General features: G+C 38.1%; 1 protein-coding gene across 2 annotated transcripts; it reads right to left on the bottom strand.

Moving 5' to 3' along the window:
• Positions 1-382: 382 nt before the first annotated feature.
• On the bottom strand, positions 383-19,193 carry CHIC1 (cysteine rich hydrophobic domain 1). Of its 2 annotated transcripts, XM_065643222.1 has the most exons (7): positions 19,033-19,111; positions 18,009-18,106; positions 12,497-12,551; positions 5,790-5,945; positions 3,754-3,810; positions 3,464-3,523; positions 383-2,644 (listed from the first exon to the last, which is right to left on the bottom strand). In XM_065643222.1, the coding sequence occupies exons 2-7, from the start codon at positions 18,017-18,019 to the stop codon at positions 2,594-2,596; spliced, it is 390 nt and encodes a 129-aa protein (XP_065499294.1). In that variant the 5' UTR covers positions 18,020-18,106; positions 19,033-19,111; the 3' UTR covers positions 383-2,593. The 2 variants fall into 2 exon arrangements, with proteins under 2 accessions (XP_065499294.1, XP_065499293.1); XM_065643221.1 differs by lacking the exon at positions 18,009-18,106 and having other exon boundaries at positions 19,033-19,193.
• Positions 19,194-19,457: the final 264 nt, after the last annotated feature.

Here is a 19,457-nt window from a genome sequence, read left to right as displayed (position 1 = left end):
ACGCAGGGGCAGGGGACATGGCCAGGCTCACAGGAAGAGGACAAAGGGATGAGGGTGGGAATGCAAAGCCTCGGATCTCTGGTCACATCACAGCATGGAGGGACTGGCGACTCCTGTAGCTCTGGGTATTCTCTCAGCTTGGCACAGCACTTCACAGAAACAAGACAAATCAGACTGAAAAATTCTGAAGTGAATATGATGAAGTCAGCACAGACTGAAGAGGATTTCTGTTGGCAGTGGGACTGAAGACTGCTCAGCATTCACCGCTGGCAACTACTACAACTCACATTTGGCTTGCCCGATCTCTCAGTTGGAAAAGAACATTTTGAAAATATAGTCACATGAAGAAGAAAATAAGAACCTGCTGAGATTGTTGAGTTTCTTATACAAAAAAAAAAAAAAAAAAAAAAAGATAATAACTAACAAAGTTCTGGCTAACAGTAAGAAACTTCCATTGTCCTGTTAATGATGCTAAGCTGCCTTCATTTACTCCAGAAACTTATTTGTAGGGGAAATACATAGAACTGAGTATGCTATTTCAGTTTTGGTTTACACTGCGTTTTTCTGCCATTAAGTATTTTCTCTGATTCCAGTTAACACTCATCCTAAAAAAAATAAATTAGAGAGAACACTTTGCTTGGTTCTGTGATAGAAATCCAAGTTGCAAGGTGGAGCTAACATTAAATTCAAACACAGCAGGTTTTTATTCATTATGTTACAAATGCAATTAATTACACAGTTAGTTGTCACCAATCTACCACTCAAACCAAACCTCTTCACTAAATATACAGATTTCAGAATCTGAAGCATTGGTCTGTGATCAGAAACTACTGCAAGCACTGGAGTCTGACACTCCTCAGCTGTACAGTAAAAATAGCACAAAACGATTTGAAGTAACAACTTGCATAAAACTGGCCTTCTGTAAACACTGCGTACAAGAAATCTGGCCTACTACAGTTAGTAGAATGCAATGGTCTTACAGATAATATATTTTAATACAACATTGCATACTGAAAAGATGCAAATACATTCACAGGAAATCTCAAGTCACCCTGAAACTAAAAAGCGACTTAGGATGATGTCACAAGGAGTCAAGTTGCTGCAAAGAAATGCCTGGACGTTTATGATGGTATTCATCACAACATGCAGATACTCAGTCATCTGCTGTTTTTTCTCTGATTTCTTATTTCTAGTTAGGAAAGGGAGGGAAATTGGCATCAATTTTCATTTGCTTACTATTATCGAGTGGTCTTGCTTAGGCCAGCCATTACAGGAAGTTTTTCTACAGTTACTTCCCTTCCTGAGATCAGACAAACAGGGAAGAATCCAAAAATACTTAAGAATTCCACAGACCATTTGTGGCTCTTCAGACTGTGTCTGAACGCCAAAAAATAAGCATGAACCCTTTCAACTGATCCACTTCCTCTTGCCAGCGTATTTTGAAACACTACTCTGATTTAGATTAAATTTATTTCCACTAGGAAAGGATGCTGCGTCACTTAACTGTTAAGTATACTATGCTACACTACAGAAATAACAAAAGCGTTACTCCAACTTTGATTTGGCTGTTCCAAATTTTTATCCTTAGTAATGAAGGTCTCCAATTATGAACCATTTCTTTTTCCTTATTCAAAAAGAAAACAAAACTTGGCATCCATATATTCCTAGCTAAAAAGAGGCTTTAGGGTATTTTGCTAGTAGCAGCCACCATCTACCCCACAAATGCAACTTTGATTTCAAAGGTGAACAGTATTTAAGCTTCCTATTTCAGATGCTACAAACAACACCTGAAATACTTAAAAAAAAAAAAGACAGAAATGCTACGCATTTTTCATCCATTTACTAAACAAAGTGCAACTGAGCCCTACACATCTGATAGTATGTACAAACTCATTATGGCTTTACCATAAAACCAGCATGTAAATGGGTCTATACAATCAGAGGGATACTAGCAAATGTAATGAATAAAACGATGTCGGACTGTTGGCAATAGAATAAGAGCTATATTACAGTCTGTAAACCTTGGCATACCACACTTTACATTATGCAAAGAGTCCATATTTACAAATCCATAGTGGGTAAAATAATTAACCCCCTACTGTAAATGACGATTTTGCAAAGTGCAGGACAAAACCAGTGCTGTTGATTGCAAGTCCTATGCAAGCAAGTTATACTGAAGTCATTACTACTAGATGCTTACCTGGACATTTCTACTGAGGGTTTATAGGGTTGCGATGTTTAGAATAAAATAGAGTATGACATGGCATTAGGATGCATGTTTGAGGACAGCAAATATAGAAATTAATAAGGCAGCATGCTCAGAACAAGTTTAAGCAGCACTGATGTTAGATCCCTAGTGGCAACTATATCAGTTAATGTTAAAAATTCAGAGTGCAACGTAGAAGCCTCATTTAACATAAAAAAATGTGCAAATTGTTGTCTTCTTAACAAAAGAAAGTAACATAGCAAGGAAGATATTCTACTGAAGAACATTTTTAAGTCACAGCAAAGTAGACCATCTTCTTTCCAAAATCATCTACAAGGCACTAAGGGTAGAAAATGACAGGTAACATGAACGATCAAATGCTGTTCCTCAGTCAGGTCGAAATATGGGATATTTTGGTAAGAACTCTATTAATATTACCTGTTGAAGAAGGGAAAGAGACAAGAACACAACACAGTAACCAAAAAGTTCAACCTTCAGCACAATTTCTATGCAACATTAGCTAGTACCTAAGACTAAACGTATCTGAGATATTCTGTAAGGAGGGAATGTTTCCCCAAGTAACTAAGCAGATATTTCAGTTGTTCTGAAATACAGGGCTTCTGTACACCTGACTTTTTTGGGGTGACTCTCTCTTCATGCCTACCCAATCTTCACAGCTATACATGAAAACGGATGGGGGAATAGTAGGACCACAGAAATATTTCAAATTCTGCTTTCCTAAATTGACTGTCTGTCTTGATTAAAACTTTATGAAATTCAGAGCTAGCAAAAAAGAAAAAAGAAAAAAAAAAAAGAAAAAAGATCCAGACAAAAACCACACCACTATAAAAATGCAATATTTCAGCACAAAGAATTCGAATCAAAGCAATTATGAATACCAATGGAAAAGGTGGATAACTGTTAAAGAACTACAGACTGGTATGGGAATCACATCAATGCACAAAGTCCCAATGGGTCTCTCTCATTACAAATGACAGACCAAAACAAGTGTACCTGCACTACAAACATAGCATTGTTATGAAGTGAAAAAGATGTTTAGTGCTGACAATTTCTAAGTCTCAATATATGCCACAGCTGCTCTTGGTAAAGTGGCCTTCATGAGTGTATATCAAACACAACCACATGTTATTCTCAAAGATTTTTTTCAGATGGGTGACAGTCTAGTAAGTTTAAAATTTTCTCTATAAAATCATAGTTACGTTGAATACCAAATTAAGTAATGGAAGTAATACTTACATATTCCATCATATTGCTAGTTTCGCATTTCCTTTTACTCAGCTTCCAGTGCAAACCAAGCTAAGAGAATAATTATCAAAGGATTAATGCATACCACAGCATTGTTTCGATGAGTAATGTAACAAGCATTAGCAATATCAAATTACAAGCATCTGAAACCCTTCAGACATAGGTTTAAGATCAGTATGGTATGCAATTATAACAAGACTGTAAAATTCCTACATGCCAGTTACGTAAAATAATTTGCTATTCTTAAAGCTGAAGAAAACAAGCACTCTAACTTTTCTTACCTTATGATATAGTCTGTTATTTTCCCATTCTAACAACTTCTGAATTGATCTTCTAGTCTAAAAAGTAAGCCAAAACTGTATTATAAATGGTTCAGTAGCCAGCCTCATCCAGAAGAATCTTGCTACTACATTTCTGACTTAATATTAAAATTAGTTTTATAGAAGCAGAAACAAGCAAAAGTACAAATAGAAGTCCTACCACTTCAACTACCCACTCCTCAACATCGGACCACCTTCAGAAAAAAAAAACCAACACCCCCCACAGGTTTTTTGTTAACTTGGGACTACAACCTTCCCAGAATTCGCTTACTTAGTAAGAGATCCTTATGAATTGAGTGATTTTGTCTACCAAAGCCAAGACAGCAAAATAGAATTGGCCAAATACTGCAGTCACTACAGGTAGTCTACTGACAACACATAATTCACATACATGTAATTTCCAGATTTTGCTAATGGAATTGTTATCTGAATCCTGAAAAAAATCCCAATAGCACAGAGCTCCAGCTCACAACAAACAGTGCCTGCATTTTCAACTCTTGGATACCATGATCTTTATGTTTTGCTCTTTCCACAATTGTGGGAGAGGAGATGATTTGGGGACTTTCAGTGATTTTTAAGGTCACAAAAAGACCACTGTGATGACCTACTGTAGTTCCTGCATTGTATTAATATGCCACAAAATTCTATCCACCAATTCCTTTGCTGAAGCTGGTAACAGTAGGTGAACTAAACCATTTCATTACAAAAGATACAAAGCTATCCAGTCCTGAGTCAAAGACTTAATGGGAGGAAATCCACCACTTTTTGGATGTTTTTCCACTGACAAAGCTATCCTTGGAATTAAAAAGTACATGCTGTTACCTGTTTTACCTGTCTTAGTTTCATATTCCAGCCTTTGGATCTCATAATGCCTTTTGTTGCTAGATGAGTGTATGGGGACTGGTTGGGCTGGAGTTAATTTTCTTCACAGCAGCCTATATGGTGCTGTGTTTTAGATCTATGGCTAAAATAGTGTTGATACCACATCAATGTTTTAGCTGTTACTGAACAGCATTGACCAAAGGGACATTCTGTGCCATGTAACATCAGGCTCAGCTATAAAACTGGGGGTTATTCTTTCCAAAGCAGCCACTGCCCAGAGCCAGGCTGCACATCGGCTGCTGGTGGGAGGTGCAGTGATTTGCCTTCACATCACTTGGGTTTTCTTCCCTTTTTCTCCTTCACTTATGAAACTGGCTTTATCTCAGCACATCGCTACAAGTCTTACAAACCACATAGCTGCAAAAAATACCATTACACTATTCCTATTTATGCATTTCCTAAGCATTTACTGCTGTGATAAATCAACTCTAAATGTAAACCACGGAGGTAATTAGGATTAGCTTTACTTGATATTGCTAAAGTGCTTTTCAGAATTATTACTTTGGACCTGATTACAAGAGCTGTCAACTTTCTGTTGAAAAAAAAAAAAAACGTGAAAGGGAAGTCTTTAAATTTCCCAAATAGAAAACAAATTTGTGTTTGTTCTTAATAGAAACAGCACAGTGAAGTACATCAAATAAGCCTCAGCTCTGAAATGTTACAGTATCTATAACATACAAAAAAGTGATTTTTAATTTAAAAAAAAAAAAACAACCACTAATTATTCTGGGCTATGTGTGAAGAAGAAAAGTAATTTTCCCTCCCGTTCAGGCAGTCTTCGCAGGTCAGTGTCCAGTTCTGCACTCATTTATTTCAATTCTCAGACCTTTGGAAATCCTGAAAAATTAGGTTATCACATACTCCATCCTGTTCTTCGAACTGAGACGGGATTAGCTATTCCTAAAGCTACTAATTTGCTTGGTAATTTGGTGTAATTTACTTCATTAACAAACATACTTTTTTTGTTTTCTAAGAAATGGCAAAATGGAATAACCTTTTGAATGCAAGTGAGACAAAAAAAGGGTTTTGAAATGGGGATGAGACGATTAACCATTATTTAATGTTACCAGTAATTGCAAAATAAACAGAATAAGAAGAATGGAACATGTACTTACTCTTTTGTTAAGACAAACGACAGGCCACAGGCTACAGCCCAGCGTGCAGCAGCAGCACAGACAGCCACAAAGCAGCCACTTCACATTGACGGGGAGGTTCTTTCTCAAACAGGCGTTCACACGACTGATGCTGGTCTTGAATTCTTCTGGGGCAACCTGCAACAGAAGTGCTGAACTTCAGTGGAAAGCCATTACAGGTGTATTTTCTCAATAATTGCCTCTACAGATTAAAATGTAGATGAAACGTAATAGCATTATGCAGTATGACCCTGTCCTCTAAAGCACTGGTCACCCAGTGAGCGTGAAAAGTCCATTTCCTGTAACAAATTAATCTATGGTGCATGCTTTCCAAAAACCTGCATTAAAGAGCTGAACATCACTTAGATGAACAGTCTCATCCTTATTTATTGCACCATTAATAAATCAATTGTCCTGATAACAAACAAAACTAAAGTGGGACACAGCTGTGGAACATCTGCACTGGCTACACTGACCAAAAAAAAAAAAAAAGGAAGAATGGCAGATATATGGTTTCCAAGGGAATGTGGGGCAGCTTGGTAGTAAAAACACTTGTGTGTCACATAGAAAAAAAGCATAATCTTGTCCAAATTAATTTCATACCACTGCAAGTCTACACTGTGCCTGGATGAAGGTGGAGCCCTGACTACAGATGAATCCCTGGAGTGGCCCATATCGACAGGAAGCCACAACTTCACTTGTGGCTGCTTTCTAAAATAGAGAAGCCTGGAAGGACATATACTGGATTATATTCAAGGCAAATAAACGCATCTTGTACAGGGTTATGAATAAAGCCTAGCTGATCAAAACCGACTTATTTAAATTAAAGAATACCCAGCAGAGCTTACTCAAAATAATATTTTCTATATATTGCCACTGCAGGGTCACAGTGGAAAACCACATTTTCTATCAGAAACAAGCTCCTTTCCCCAATAGCAGCATGTTTCTTACAAAAGAGCGAGAGCACTTACCTATTTACATATCCCAAATCCCTCCTCTCTCTACAGAATCTGAATAACTTACATCTGACAAGTCAAATACAGATTTGTGGTATTGACTCCAAGATGACACTCTCAACTGTAACACAATCCAGCATTCGAGCACACAAAGCAGAATAATCAGATCCAACTCAATAGAATTGACCAGTCCGGCACAACTAAAGAAAAAAAGTAAAAACCTTTCCTAACTGCTTGCTGTGTTGAAGAAACCCGCCTCCCCGAATTAGTCTGTAGACAAAGCTGTGTAACTGCTACAAACTTGCAGCCAAGCAAACCCAGCTCCATTCATTTGATTCTGCAAACAACGGGAACAACAACAAAAGCATTAAGTTAATGGCAAGGACTCCTTTCACCAAAGGAGCAAAACTATGGGACGGGAAACGGAGAGGATCTGGTTCTCCTACCTCCGCCTATTCACAAGAGCTAAATTCATTAAAACGTAGCAGGAAAGGGAGTAAATAAATACAACGTCTGTTTCCTGGCCATTCAGATCACCATGCAGCATGGAGTCAGAGGTCAGCTGGGTTTGTACACAAGCCAGGTTTACAGTTATTAATATAAGAACATAATTTAACATTGTGATTATTGTGTAACAGGAATTACGTACACAGCTTAGTTAAAAAAAAAAAAAAAAAAAGCAAAAACACCCCAGAAATCCCATGTATTGGGACATTTTCAATGAACAGAACAAGAATCACGTTGCAATGTGGAAAACTAGCCTGTACTTGCACGTATCTGAAACCGAAGGTGCTACAGATCTCTTTGGCAGTGCTGGCTCCTGTATTTAGGATACCACAGACATCAATGGACATGAGTAAGACCATTTCACCTTCAATGTGGGAGCAAGTGTTGTAGCAAAGTACAATTGGGTTGGTTGTATGCGGTATGAGTACCATAGAGCTTCTGCAGACATGCTTCAAAGTAAACCGAGACTATGTACATTAACGAACTAGCATTCTCAACTCTTACAGAAGTTTACATGTTCTTAACATCTGGATGTACACAAATGGCACTTTTTTAGTAAGCCTTTTGAAATTTTTCTATGTATCATTCTATGTGTTTATCTGAAAGTAAGTTTTTGTTGTTGTTGTTGTTTTTGTTTTTCTTGACCCCATTGGTACTTTCGCAATGAATCCCACTAAGAAAAGAGAATGTTTCCTTTTCTATTAGACACAAAGTTTACTGCCCTTAACAACACCACACCCCTAACCCCAAGATACAGCTGTATGAACCTGCCCAAGACAAGGGAATCGCACAGTGTAAAATTTGGTTTAACATTAAGAAATCTTATAATCAGTTAGAACATCCAACATGAAAAGAAGTCATGCAGATTCTTAGATCAGAGCTGGCAGAAAAATTGGGGACCTACTAAGAAAGCACTGGGATGGTGAGATTCCCTATTTCTATGTTGCTTTTAAAGGAGTCCCTGTTCCCATCAGGTTAACAGTTTGATGCTGTTTTACCAGAACAATGTTGACATACTTTCCCTCCTGTAGAGCACAGCACTGCAAATGGCTAAACTAGAAACCAACCTGGGATGCCAACAAGACATAGAGAAAATTTCTATTTCAGAAATTTTGGTATAAAGTTTACCCTAATATAACATTATGAAAGCACCACTACTACCTACTAAGGCACCAGATACTTTCATGTAAAGATGAATCTCTTAGCTGCAAGATGATATGACTTAAGATGGTTATGCCTAACCCAAACTAGTGGATATATTTCTCCCTTCAGGAAACGTAATCACAATGAATATTTCTGTCAGTCAATGACACATCTTCATTTGAAACTAAAGGAACTGGTGACCAAGATAAGCCTAATTCTGTGACAAACAGAAGCAAACCACAGTTTTCTTGCCCTCAGTTTACAGCTTAGTAACAGTTATGCATTGTTACACAGTGACAAAGAATGAAATATCTGTAAATAAAATAACTGTTCGAATTTAATAATAAAATGGTATCCAAATGCAACAGTCACCAAAGAATTTTGTTGATATTCTGGCATAATTTTAAATCTTGCCTTTCTTGCAGGTACAGATATTGAAAGGTTAATATGAAATAAGTAATATATTTCAAGCAGAGAATTAACAGCGCTTCCTGCACAAAGAAAGCTCCCTAAGACAGTCTAGTTTTGGGGTACTTTTGGCAAGTCTCTTGGAGAGTTTGTGTCTGGGTCTTGAAAAGACTTGAGATAAGTACATAGCTCCTGGCTGTGCAGTAAACCTTGTAAAGAGACATGAGTTCCTTTCAGGTCTTAAAGGGAGGAAAAAAAACCCCAAACATAAAAGGAAGGGAGGGGGTGTCATAATATTTTACAACAGGATGCAAGAGAATCTACAAACACAGGAAGAGAGCAAGTAAAGCCCAGCAGGTCTGATCTTTCTCCTCCAATCATCACGATCACAAAGCCTATCCATCACGTGTGGCAATGGGATCACAATACTAAGAGCACATTTTATGGCTTACACTTCCCCGGCACCGCACAATAATCTCTGTACAGGACCTTCACTGCTTTTAAGATCAGGGCAGGAAACTTCACTTTCTTCCCTAAGGTTCGCCACATCATTTTCTTGCCACCTGGAGCAGTGTGTGCTACTGTGCCATACATCATGAAGAATATTTTGTTAAAAGCTTTTAAATGCTTCTTTTAAAAGAATTAGTAATCCTATAAAGCTGTAGCACATAGAATTTAAATTTAGCCAGAATTTAAATTTAGGCCAAAGTCCAATCACATTATTAAAAGCTAAGTATTGCCTCTGTATTAAGTGTAGTCAAATCTTTCTTAAAATATTCCATTGAGCAGAACGCACTGTTCAAAAGCCTAGCTCAGTATTTATAAACCAGATGAAGCTTGTGTCTCATTGGGCAAGATGAATACCAAGTCTATCTAGCTGAACTAGCTAAGCCCAACACATGATATTTTCCTTTCCCTTGTTGTTTTACTGCCTACATTTTATCCCGCAATATACACATTCACCTCTCCTCCCCCCCAAAAAAAGAAAACCCCAAAATATGTCTCAATTAAATATTTAAGCTTTAATTACATGCATCTTAGCTCTGGGTTAATTTACAATAGCTATCCAGACTCTAAAAACCGGGAGATGAGGCAGTAGGAGAGATGGATGAAGGAGAGGCATAGCAGATTTTCAAAAAAGAAAATTAGCAGAAGGTTTACTATCTGCATTATGCAGATGGGCAAGCTGAGGGGCAGGAAGCATAAGTAAATTCCTAAGACTACACGGTAGCATAAATCCAAAAAGTTAGTGCTTCTGGGAGAAAGGTGTAGCTCGATAGTTTTATCTATTTAGGATTTTTATTGTGCATCGGATAGATTTTCATTCTGTGTTTAAAACCCCCGATCTTCATCTGTATTTATTACGAAAAAAATAATACCATAGAGAAATCTATCAACCCCACTTAACAGCTTCATCTTTTACAGTCCATTAGCAAATGGGATATATTATTAATATCAATTTACATTGGACGACAAAGCCATTAAACTTAATGTTACATAGACAATCTGAATAAAGTATGACATTACCTTATACTAGCTGTGAACTAATGCAAGTTCATAATAAATCTTTTAATCACAAATTGTTAATATAAACAGTCACTATGCAATTCAAAAATTGTGATTTCAGAAAAAGTAAAAATTTGTATTTTAAGAACAGTAAAAGATCTTATAGTGGTGTATCATTTGACTAAAATGCTTATTATTGTGAATTATTTATCAGGGTATCTGAAGAAAACCTTACTTGAAAAAAATGAGTTTTCATTTTCAATAGGGAAAAAAAGTAACTGCCACAACCACTGGAAGTCACAGATTTATTTCTTGCAATTCATGAAAGTATTAAAAACCAAAAAACCCACAACTGTGGTTTTTAATGTCTTTCATAACAGCATGTGGCAGACAGTAAGAAAAAAAAATGAGGTTTACTACCTCATTTGATTGGTGTTTTTTCCTCACAAGAGGGAACTAATTTATTTTCAAGGTCTTCTTACTCAGCAAGCCCCTCAAATCCGTATATGAGAAAAAGATAACAGGATATCAAGATTCTCAAGAGAAGCAGCATATCTCCATAGAGCAAAGTCACTGATTAGATCTATGCAATGAGAAGGGTAAATGCCAAGCAGAACAACTTCCTCCTTCCTCTCTTTGCAAAATTAATCCAAGTTGTCAACTTATCTTTAAATTAAGCTTTTGTTCACTATTTAACAAGAGGAGAAAAATAAAGTGGAAAATGGCATTGATGCTTGTATTAAAATTGCAGGCTTTGTGTTTTTTTAATATACACATATTTTAGAGAGATAGAAAGAGATTAACTTACATAACCAAATCAAGTTTTAACATTTCCTGATAGATATTTTCTACATACTTGTTTGTAATAAACTACAACTTGACTACAAAAACATAACAATTGCTATTTCCAGAAAGTATTCTGTGGCTTTTCAGTGATCAGAAAGAGCTTCACAGAAAAGAATAAACCTTAGACATGCAACATAGTGAAACACAAATGGTGTTATCACCAGCCCTCACATTACATACTATGGAATCAGTAAGACGACTCTTTTTAGCTCAGCAAGATTCTGAAGCAAGCGCAGACTTCCCAGGCTGTCCTTTAACAACCCAAAACTCCAAACAGCAACCTGCTCTTCAACTGCACTGCTGTCAAAAAAGCTGGACAAATTCAACACAAGTACTTTATTCATTCTACTCTGGGGTGAAAATGAAGGAGAAAAACCTCAGATGGATTTGGCAGAACCAGGAGACGCCGTCCAGCTGCATTTTAGTATATTGTTGATATGACTCAACAGCTACTGCAAGAGGCTGCAGAAATAGTGTAGCTTATGGTATGACATTAGAGAAAGTAGTAAGAGCCAAATAAACATTTTCCTCACAGATTCTGGAAAAAATAGAGAAGGGGGATATAAAATGAAGCAAAATAAAAGCACTAGAGGATGAAAGAGCGGCAAGAAAAAAATCAAAAAATTAAAAATTTAAGTTTAATACAAAAAACATGATTATGAAAAGAACTTATAACCAAGAATTTTGCTACAAGATTTCATTAATTAATAGCTACAAGTTAATATTTATTAAACTTGCATTTAATAAGATGACAGGCCTCCAGAGAAAGGAAGAGAATTGTCACCGCTAATTTTCAGAACTAAACAATGATTGTATTTCTGAAAATGTACTACAAAGCTACTTAATTTGTAGATTTAACACTACGTTGTGTTCCCTAAAGCTTCAGAAAAAACAGATTCTCTTCTAGACATCTGTCTAAATATAAACTCAAGGCTTGACAGAAATATTAAAAAGAGAGGTCTAGTGTTTGAAATAATTTCATTTACACAGGAGGTAGCCCAAACGCCAGATATCTATAAAGCAAGGTTAAGTGATTCTTGCTTTCATGCAGATTGTGGCCATGAAAACAGTATGATGCCACATTGAGTTTTTCTGTGCTTAGAATGTCAATAATGACAGAAATCACCCCAAATAATTTTTTCTTGTTTCAAAGTACATTGTAGGGACTGGCTATCAACCAGGTACTTCATAGAGGACAAACTGAATTCAACAGTGTTCAGCGCAGCGCTGGCCTGCAGATTCGTGAGCATGTATCTGTAACACACAAACCACTGGACGCACTGGATCTTTCCATTTAAAAGAACAGTTTAATCTCACACTTACCTTCCCTGTCAGAACAGAAGGAAATTCTGTATCAAACTTGTTGCTCAAGCCAAACCTTGAAAACAAAAGAGACAAACAAAATATATTCCACCTAACTTTCTTTGTTTCCCTTAATAAAAAAGTAATAGATTTTTTTACTTAAAAAACCCCTATTAATTTCTTTTGCCCTTATATTTACATTATTTCATAAGCTGTCAATCTAAGTTTATATAAGGTCTTGTGTATCATTCATAAGGCAATTTCTAAGATAAAGAAATATAACTTGTTGCCTTACTTCAATACATTCAAGTTGCTAAAAATGCAAAAATTCTTTTACGATTGGAGGGCAGTGAGTTTCAATCTTTGCTTCCTAAGAAACAAGAGATCCGGCTATTAAATTTCAGTTTTACTAAGTTCAAAAATCCTTCCAGTGCTATTTTTCTTACTCATGCAATTTATTCACATGCAACAGATAAAGCTAGTTATAAGAAACCCATTCATCATAACCATCAGAATTCATAACCATATAGTTTTCAAAAAAAATGCTTTGGGCTGAGTTAAACTATCTCATGCAAAACATGTTAAGAGCCTACACAAAGAACAGCTTCAAAACAACTGTGAACTTCAAGAAAATTAAGTCTTAGGCATCACTGTGACTGTGTTTGAACAGATCTTAATGTTAAGGTTGTAAAGTTAAATATACTGTACATCAACTTCACTGTCAGCTCTGCTAACCTATCTCCTGAGTATTTTTGGTTTTTTTTTTAAAAAAATAATAATAAAAAAATCATTCATCACAGCCAAAAGAGGGAGCACAAATTTATTCAGTATTGCAATATTTATTGCAGAAACAAACCTCCTGGAGAGAGAGTATCTGCTTTGAGTCAAACTGACACCTGAAATATTCCTTACTGGTCACTTGCACAAATACCTGTATTGCTGAAAAGTCATCAGTCCCCTATCATTACATAATACATACACACACATGTGCATAGCGTAAAATTCAGATATCCAAACCTGGCAATGTAACTTGTTTACAAAAAAAGTATACAAAAACGTAAAATAAACCTTAAAGAATAGATAAGCATTATAAAAGAACTTGCCCTGTCTTGAGAAATCCAGGAAGCTAATTAAAATGTTTGTCAACAATACTGGTGAAGTCCAATCAAGTTCTTCAATAGCTAACCTAAGTCAGAGCCTTGACTTTTATAAATAGCAGCATACTGGAGCACTAGTTGTGTAAAACATTAAAACAAACCCCAAAGAGTAATAGAGGTATCTCGACCTTTTTCTCTTAAGCTGTTTTAAGTACTACAACCGATCGCCACCTATTTGTGTTTGTTTTATTCACCGTATTTTCACTGAGAAGTTTCTACAAGTGAATGTGACTGAACGGAACACCAGCACAGCATGGGCTACTGCATATTCAAGTGAACTGGAACGATGTTAAATTAGTTAACGATGTTAAATTAGTGCTACAAAAACAAACAGTTAAAATAGTAAGTGCAGTTAAGTAGTCTTTTCAGTCTTTAAAAAAAATCCAGAAGAGACTAATGATACGAAGCACATACACAGCCTTCTTTAGAGGAATACAGACTTTTCTGTATATCAGCAATGAAACTACCTGAAACATTCACAAAGTTGTAGCAATCAGACAATATAATAAATGAACTACTGGAAATTTCAGGTAATACTGCACAATGATTTCCTCTACCCATTTAACAGGCTAATTCCACTAAATCATGCTAAAGGTCCCCCTAGCCCAGAACGCTGACTCCTACAGTGGCCAGTAGCAGATACATAGGAAACAGCAAAAGTAAAAAAAAAAAAGCAAATGTGTACTAGCATTTCCCCAAAATACTCTTCTGACCTTCAACAATTTGTAGTTTACAAAGTTCCTAAGTCATACGTAGCATCTTTTATCTCATTGGTCACATATTAAAATTCCCATTGCACCACCAGTTTCCACAAAGAATAACATATACTAGTGCTTTCTGATTTAGATCTATAAAGAATACAAGATCAAAATGTATTTTATTACGTTAAATTTGAAGGCTGATAATGTCATGAAACATACTTAACACCAAAAACTTTGTATCAGTTGCTAAAACATTCCATTCAGTTATAACACATCCAAGAAACCTCAGTGACAGAAATGCATCTGTCTTACACTGACACCTGCAAGTGGCTAAAAGAACATCAAAGATTTTGACTGTAGTTTTTCTAGAAGTTTTACAGATCCTCCTTGTGATGATTTACCATAGTAAATTTACCTTATTAGATGGGGGGGAAGAGCACAGAGCTCAAGAAACAAATACAACAAGATTTTTTTTTTTTTAGAAATGTTTAAGCAGAATGTTGTATAGTTCTATAGCTTTGCAAGCAACTTTGTAAAAGTAATGAAGTGTTATTAAAATACTTAATATAAAAAAGTTAAGACTAGAAGTCTTGACTATGAGACAAGCAACTTCACCGCACCTTCTACAACAGATTAGTGATCTAGCATGATTTGGCCTACGAAGTCTTCTAAAATTCAGCTTATTTAAAAACTGCTATGTAAAATAACTTCCATTATCTGTCCTTTACATAATTTAAAACATCAGTTGTTGGCAACCTATTTCTAGGTAAGTTCTCCAAGCCCTCAGTGTACTAATAGTTAGAAATTCAGCTACGTCACCTATATACTTTGGTTGCAATTTTCTCACTGGATGACAAACATCTCTAAAAGCAAAGCATTGCTGCCTATAGGCAACGATGCTGGAATAGAACTAGGGTGACCTCACTTTCTAGTTCTATTTCCCTGCTTCAATGTATGGCAGCAGACAAGTCCATCTCATTTACCCTCATTTATAAAGTGGACAGAATGCAACTTGTCATCCAGAGCTGTAACAAAATATGTTCATAAATCCCACATAAATTAAAGACTGAAAGGAACACACTAAATCATGAATTGCAAAGCCCACCTGCAACAGGTATCACATTATAAAATTCTTCCTGTTAGTTTGCAAGGCATAAGGAAAGTTTCCTGTCCCCAAAACCGAAACCGGAAAATTTTGGAAAACACTTTTTCATATCTAGAACAGACATATTTACAGGCGTTTTACCTTTTTATTTTAAATTCTTTTTACTTCTGAATTTAATAGCGCTTCATTCTTGTTTATCCCACTACTGTACTTATAGATGGTAATCAGTCTTCCTAGACTACATGAGCTAAACCCACTTAGTCAACTCTTGTACAACAGGCTCCCCAACCTCCTTTCAGCACGGCTCCTTTCCCCACACCTAATCCTGGTTATATTTAAACTCTGTTGAACAGACAAACCCAGAGCCTACATTCTGTTCTTTGTGAAGTATCCTCCAAGCTTTGTCCAGCATTAGAGAATAAAGAAGAAACTAATCCAGAGCCCTGAGCTGAAATCTCCTTGAATACTTTCTCTTCCTAGTCTAGGACTTTTTCTTATGAAGCCAACAGAATTATTGAAGAGCATCCTTACCCATGGATAATGTTTTGGAAAGCTAAGGTTTTGATAACTAGCGGAAGCATGAGGTGATTTGCTGTTTTAAACATGGAATCTGCTGCTTTGATTATGCAGAAGATGGAGTAAGACAGTAATCACATGTCATCACAAGTGAGAGCCAGGTGCTCTCCTCTGCCTTCCCTAATTGATGACAACATGCTTTTTGTTAGCATCTGGACTGCAAATCCTTCCTCCTAAAGAAAAGATCAAAAGTTCACTTGTATCAAAAATCAGGAAGTTTGCAGACTTAAGCAGGAATCACAAGCTGCATGCCAAGGGCAAAAATGTGTTTAATGGCCATTTCATTACCTCATTACTATCCATTCACACCGACTTCACAGTATGGAAAAGTCAGAAAAAATAAACACTTAAAACCAAGTTAGAGTTTGTTTACTGCTCTGTTTTTCAAAGTTATTGCTGTTGCTTTGATAGGCATATGACTCAGTCTTCACTAAAAAGGTTTGTGTTGAGATATTTGGATACACCAACCAGAGCCACACTGACTACGCAAGAAACAGCAAACAATGGGTTTATAACTCAATAAAATGGAATTTCAGAAGCAAAGAAAAGGCGTTTACCAGGTTCTAGTAATTTCTCTGTGCTAAAATTCAAAAGCTTTCTCAAAACAATAAATATGACTGCCAGTTAATTTTTTCAAAGTAAGAATCTTCTAGAGTGAAAGCGTCAAACAGGATGTGCATACATTTTGCTAACTGCTTTCACACACATTCTCTTTCTGTGAGTAAAATAAAACAAATACACTTTACATGATCACTCAACATGCACAGGAGTAAACGGTTTAGCAAAACAGTCAGTGCGAAAAGCAAGCTCCTGCTAAAAACCCTCAGAATGTATATTTAGTACTTTTGGATACTGCAGTAGAACTCTGTTAGGGTCAGCAGCTCACTGACAACGTCATAAGAATAAAAACTCTCATGCAAGAAAGTAATACATAGTTTGAATCGATTAAATTGGGAGTTTTATAAGAGGTCTGTACTTTTCAAGCTGGACCAGAAAATGACTCTGGAATTAGAGACTTATCCCTTCCCTATACACCAAAAGCACCCAAGAAGGCCAACGTCAGATAAAGAACAGAAGGCATCTGAAACAAAAATCCACGGAAAACAATGGCTTTTTAAAAATAACTGGGGTTTTGAGGTTTCATTTGTTTGTTTGTTTTGTAATAGAGTGTCAGACTTGTCAGGACAGGAATTTTTACCAGTGCTGTTCCAGACAGGTTCAGAAAACAAATATGAGTTTTACTGAATGATGTGTCTTACTTCAGTAAGTAGAGCAGGCTGCTTCTGAAGCCAACTGATTTCAAAAGCAGCAGCATCTGTGTGATCAAAAAGTGACAAACTCTTCAGGAAGCAAAATATGTCCCATTTAATAAGGAAGTTAGGATTACATACTACAGTGTCCAGGTTTTATTGGCATTTTATTCATAACATCCACTGTTTCTATCAATAGAAAGAGATTTAAAAATAAGTCATGAATTGATAAAAGCTGCCTTCTACCATTCAGGAAGGTGTACTTGTTACAGGAAGAAAGCTAGGAGGAGTGGAAGAAAGGGAAAATAAAGTGCATGGAAATTCAGTTCAGGTAGTTACAAGGGCATGTATGCTAGCTCATGATTTCTGCATCACTTACAAGTATTGCTTTCTTTTGATGTAGAAGACATCGCTAGTTGACAGAGTTCTTGGAGATGCTCCTGCCCATCCCAAAAAGATGCTGGAGCCAAGAAGGAACTTTAAGGAACATCACTAATACACAAAAAGTATCACAGCAGACAAAGCAAGGTGTGTAGCATTTTTTCCAGTTTAGTGTTTAAAGCCAGATAACTAATAAGATGGGTAGGTGGTATTCTGATCATTTTGCTTGTGTTACATCCCTCCTTTAGTCAGGCTATTTGGGGTAAGGACAGAAAGAAATTCCATCAACACGCAAGTACATTGTGGTGCAGCAGAGCAACTACCCACTGGCACTAGCTCAATGCAAACCTGATTCAGACTTACATGATGGACATTGTATCAAATCCAACATTAGTTCTCTTAGGATGAGAGAGCCTTCCCCACCCAGTGTTTTTGCTGCAGATAGCTACATCACACTGCACCTATTTACAGAGAGAAATGTGCATTCTTTTATGCAATCTACAGACAGTCCTAAAGCAACACAAGCTTGATGGATCACTGCAATACAAAAATTTCAATGCCTCCCCTCCTGCCACAAAAATGAATGTAACAACCAGCAACTTGTTACAGATGTACTTTGTGACATTAAGTCCTCCACTTGCAGGAGTAGGAATATTAAGAAAATCCCTACAATTAAACATCACATCACAGTTTGCCCATCTTCTGTTCCAACTGTTTAAATGAGTAGCAAACATTCTGGCTCACGTTACATTCTGACGATAAAAACATTTAGCCTAAACCAAACTCACAACTAAGTTTGGAGCAGATAAACTACAGGGCAGCCATGTGCTTCCTCTGCAGTGCAGTGTGGGGACTCCATGGCCCAGCTGAGGCAGAGAAGGGTCACAGCGAATTGTTCGAACAGGCTGCTGATCCTCGCATCGTGTGCTGTTCACTTTCTATCGAGCAGATTGTTTGCAGAAAGCACACTCAGGACTGTCAGGGCTGATCAGCTGCTGCTTCTGCACTCAACGGCCGGCTGAACTTCAGCTGATCACTCATGACTTAGGGTTGCCTCAAGCTACTGGGAAACACGAAGTGTCCCGTTTTAAGACGTTAAAAGCGAAACTCCTCTCACAAAACAGGTGACAAGGTCGGGTGGGGGGGGGGGGGGGAGCGGAGCTGCAGCTCCCGGCGCTGCGGGCAGCTCGCGTCCTGGGGTGGGGGGCTCGGGGCAAAAAGGGACGGGGCTCAGTGCTCCTCGTGTCCTTACGCCCTCCAGGCACCGCCAGCGGCAGCCGTGCCCCGGCAGCCCGGTGCTCCCGCCCGGTGCTCCCGCCCGGCCGCCGCCCCCGCCACACCGGCCTGTCACGCTGCCTCGTGCCCGCCGCCAGCCCCCACTCCTTACACGGTGATGTGCCCGGCACCCCGTACCGCTACGGGATCCGGCGCGTCGCGGGGCCGGGGCAGCTCCTGGCTCCGCACCACAGGCTCGGACTCCGACTCCTCCTCCTCCTCCAGCTCATAGATAGTGTCGAAGTCCGCCATATTGGGGAGTAGTACGCTCATCTCAAGCCCTCCCCGCGCGCCTGCGCACTGCGCGCCGGGGGCGGAGCCCTGTGCGCCAGCGCCGCCGCGCAGGCGCAGTGGGGGCCGAGGCGCCGTGTGCGCGCGCGGGGCAGTGAGGCTCTTGAGCGGCGCGCGCGCGCCCCGCCCGGGTTGCGGGGGGGGAGGGAAAATTTCCTCAGCCTGCGGGGCGGGCGGGGAGAGTTCGATTCTTCCCCGCCCTCCTGCGGGGACTGCGCCTCCTGAGGGGCCGTGGGCATCCCCCGC

This window comes from Caloenas nicobarica, chromosome 12 (assembly GCF_036013445.1).
Source record: "Caloenas nicobarica isolate bCalNic1 chromosome 12, bCalNic1.hap1, whole genome shotgun sequence".
NCBI lineage: Eukaryota > Metazoa > Chordata > Aves > Columbiformes > Columbidae > Caloenas > Caloenas nicobarica.
The sequence above is the reverse complement of the archived record's forward strand: the minus strand, read 5'-3'. Positions and strand labels throughout refer to the sequence as shown.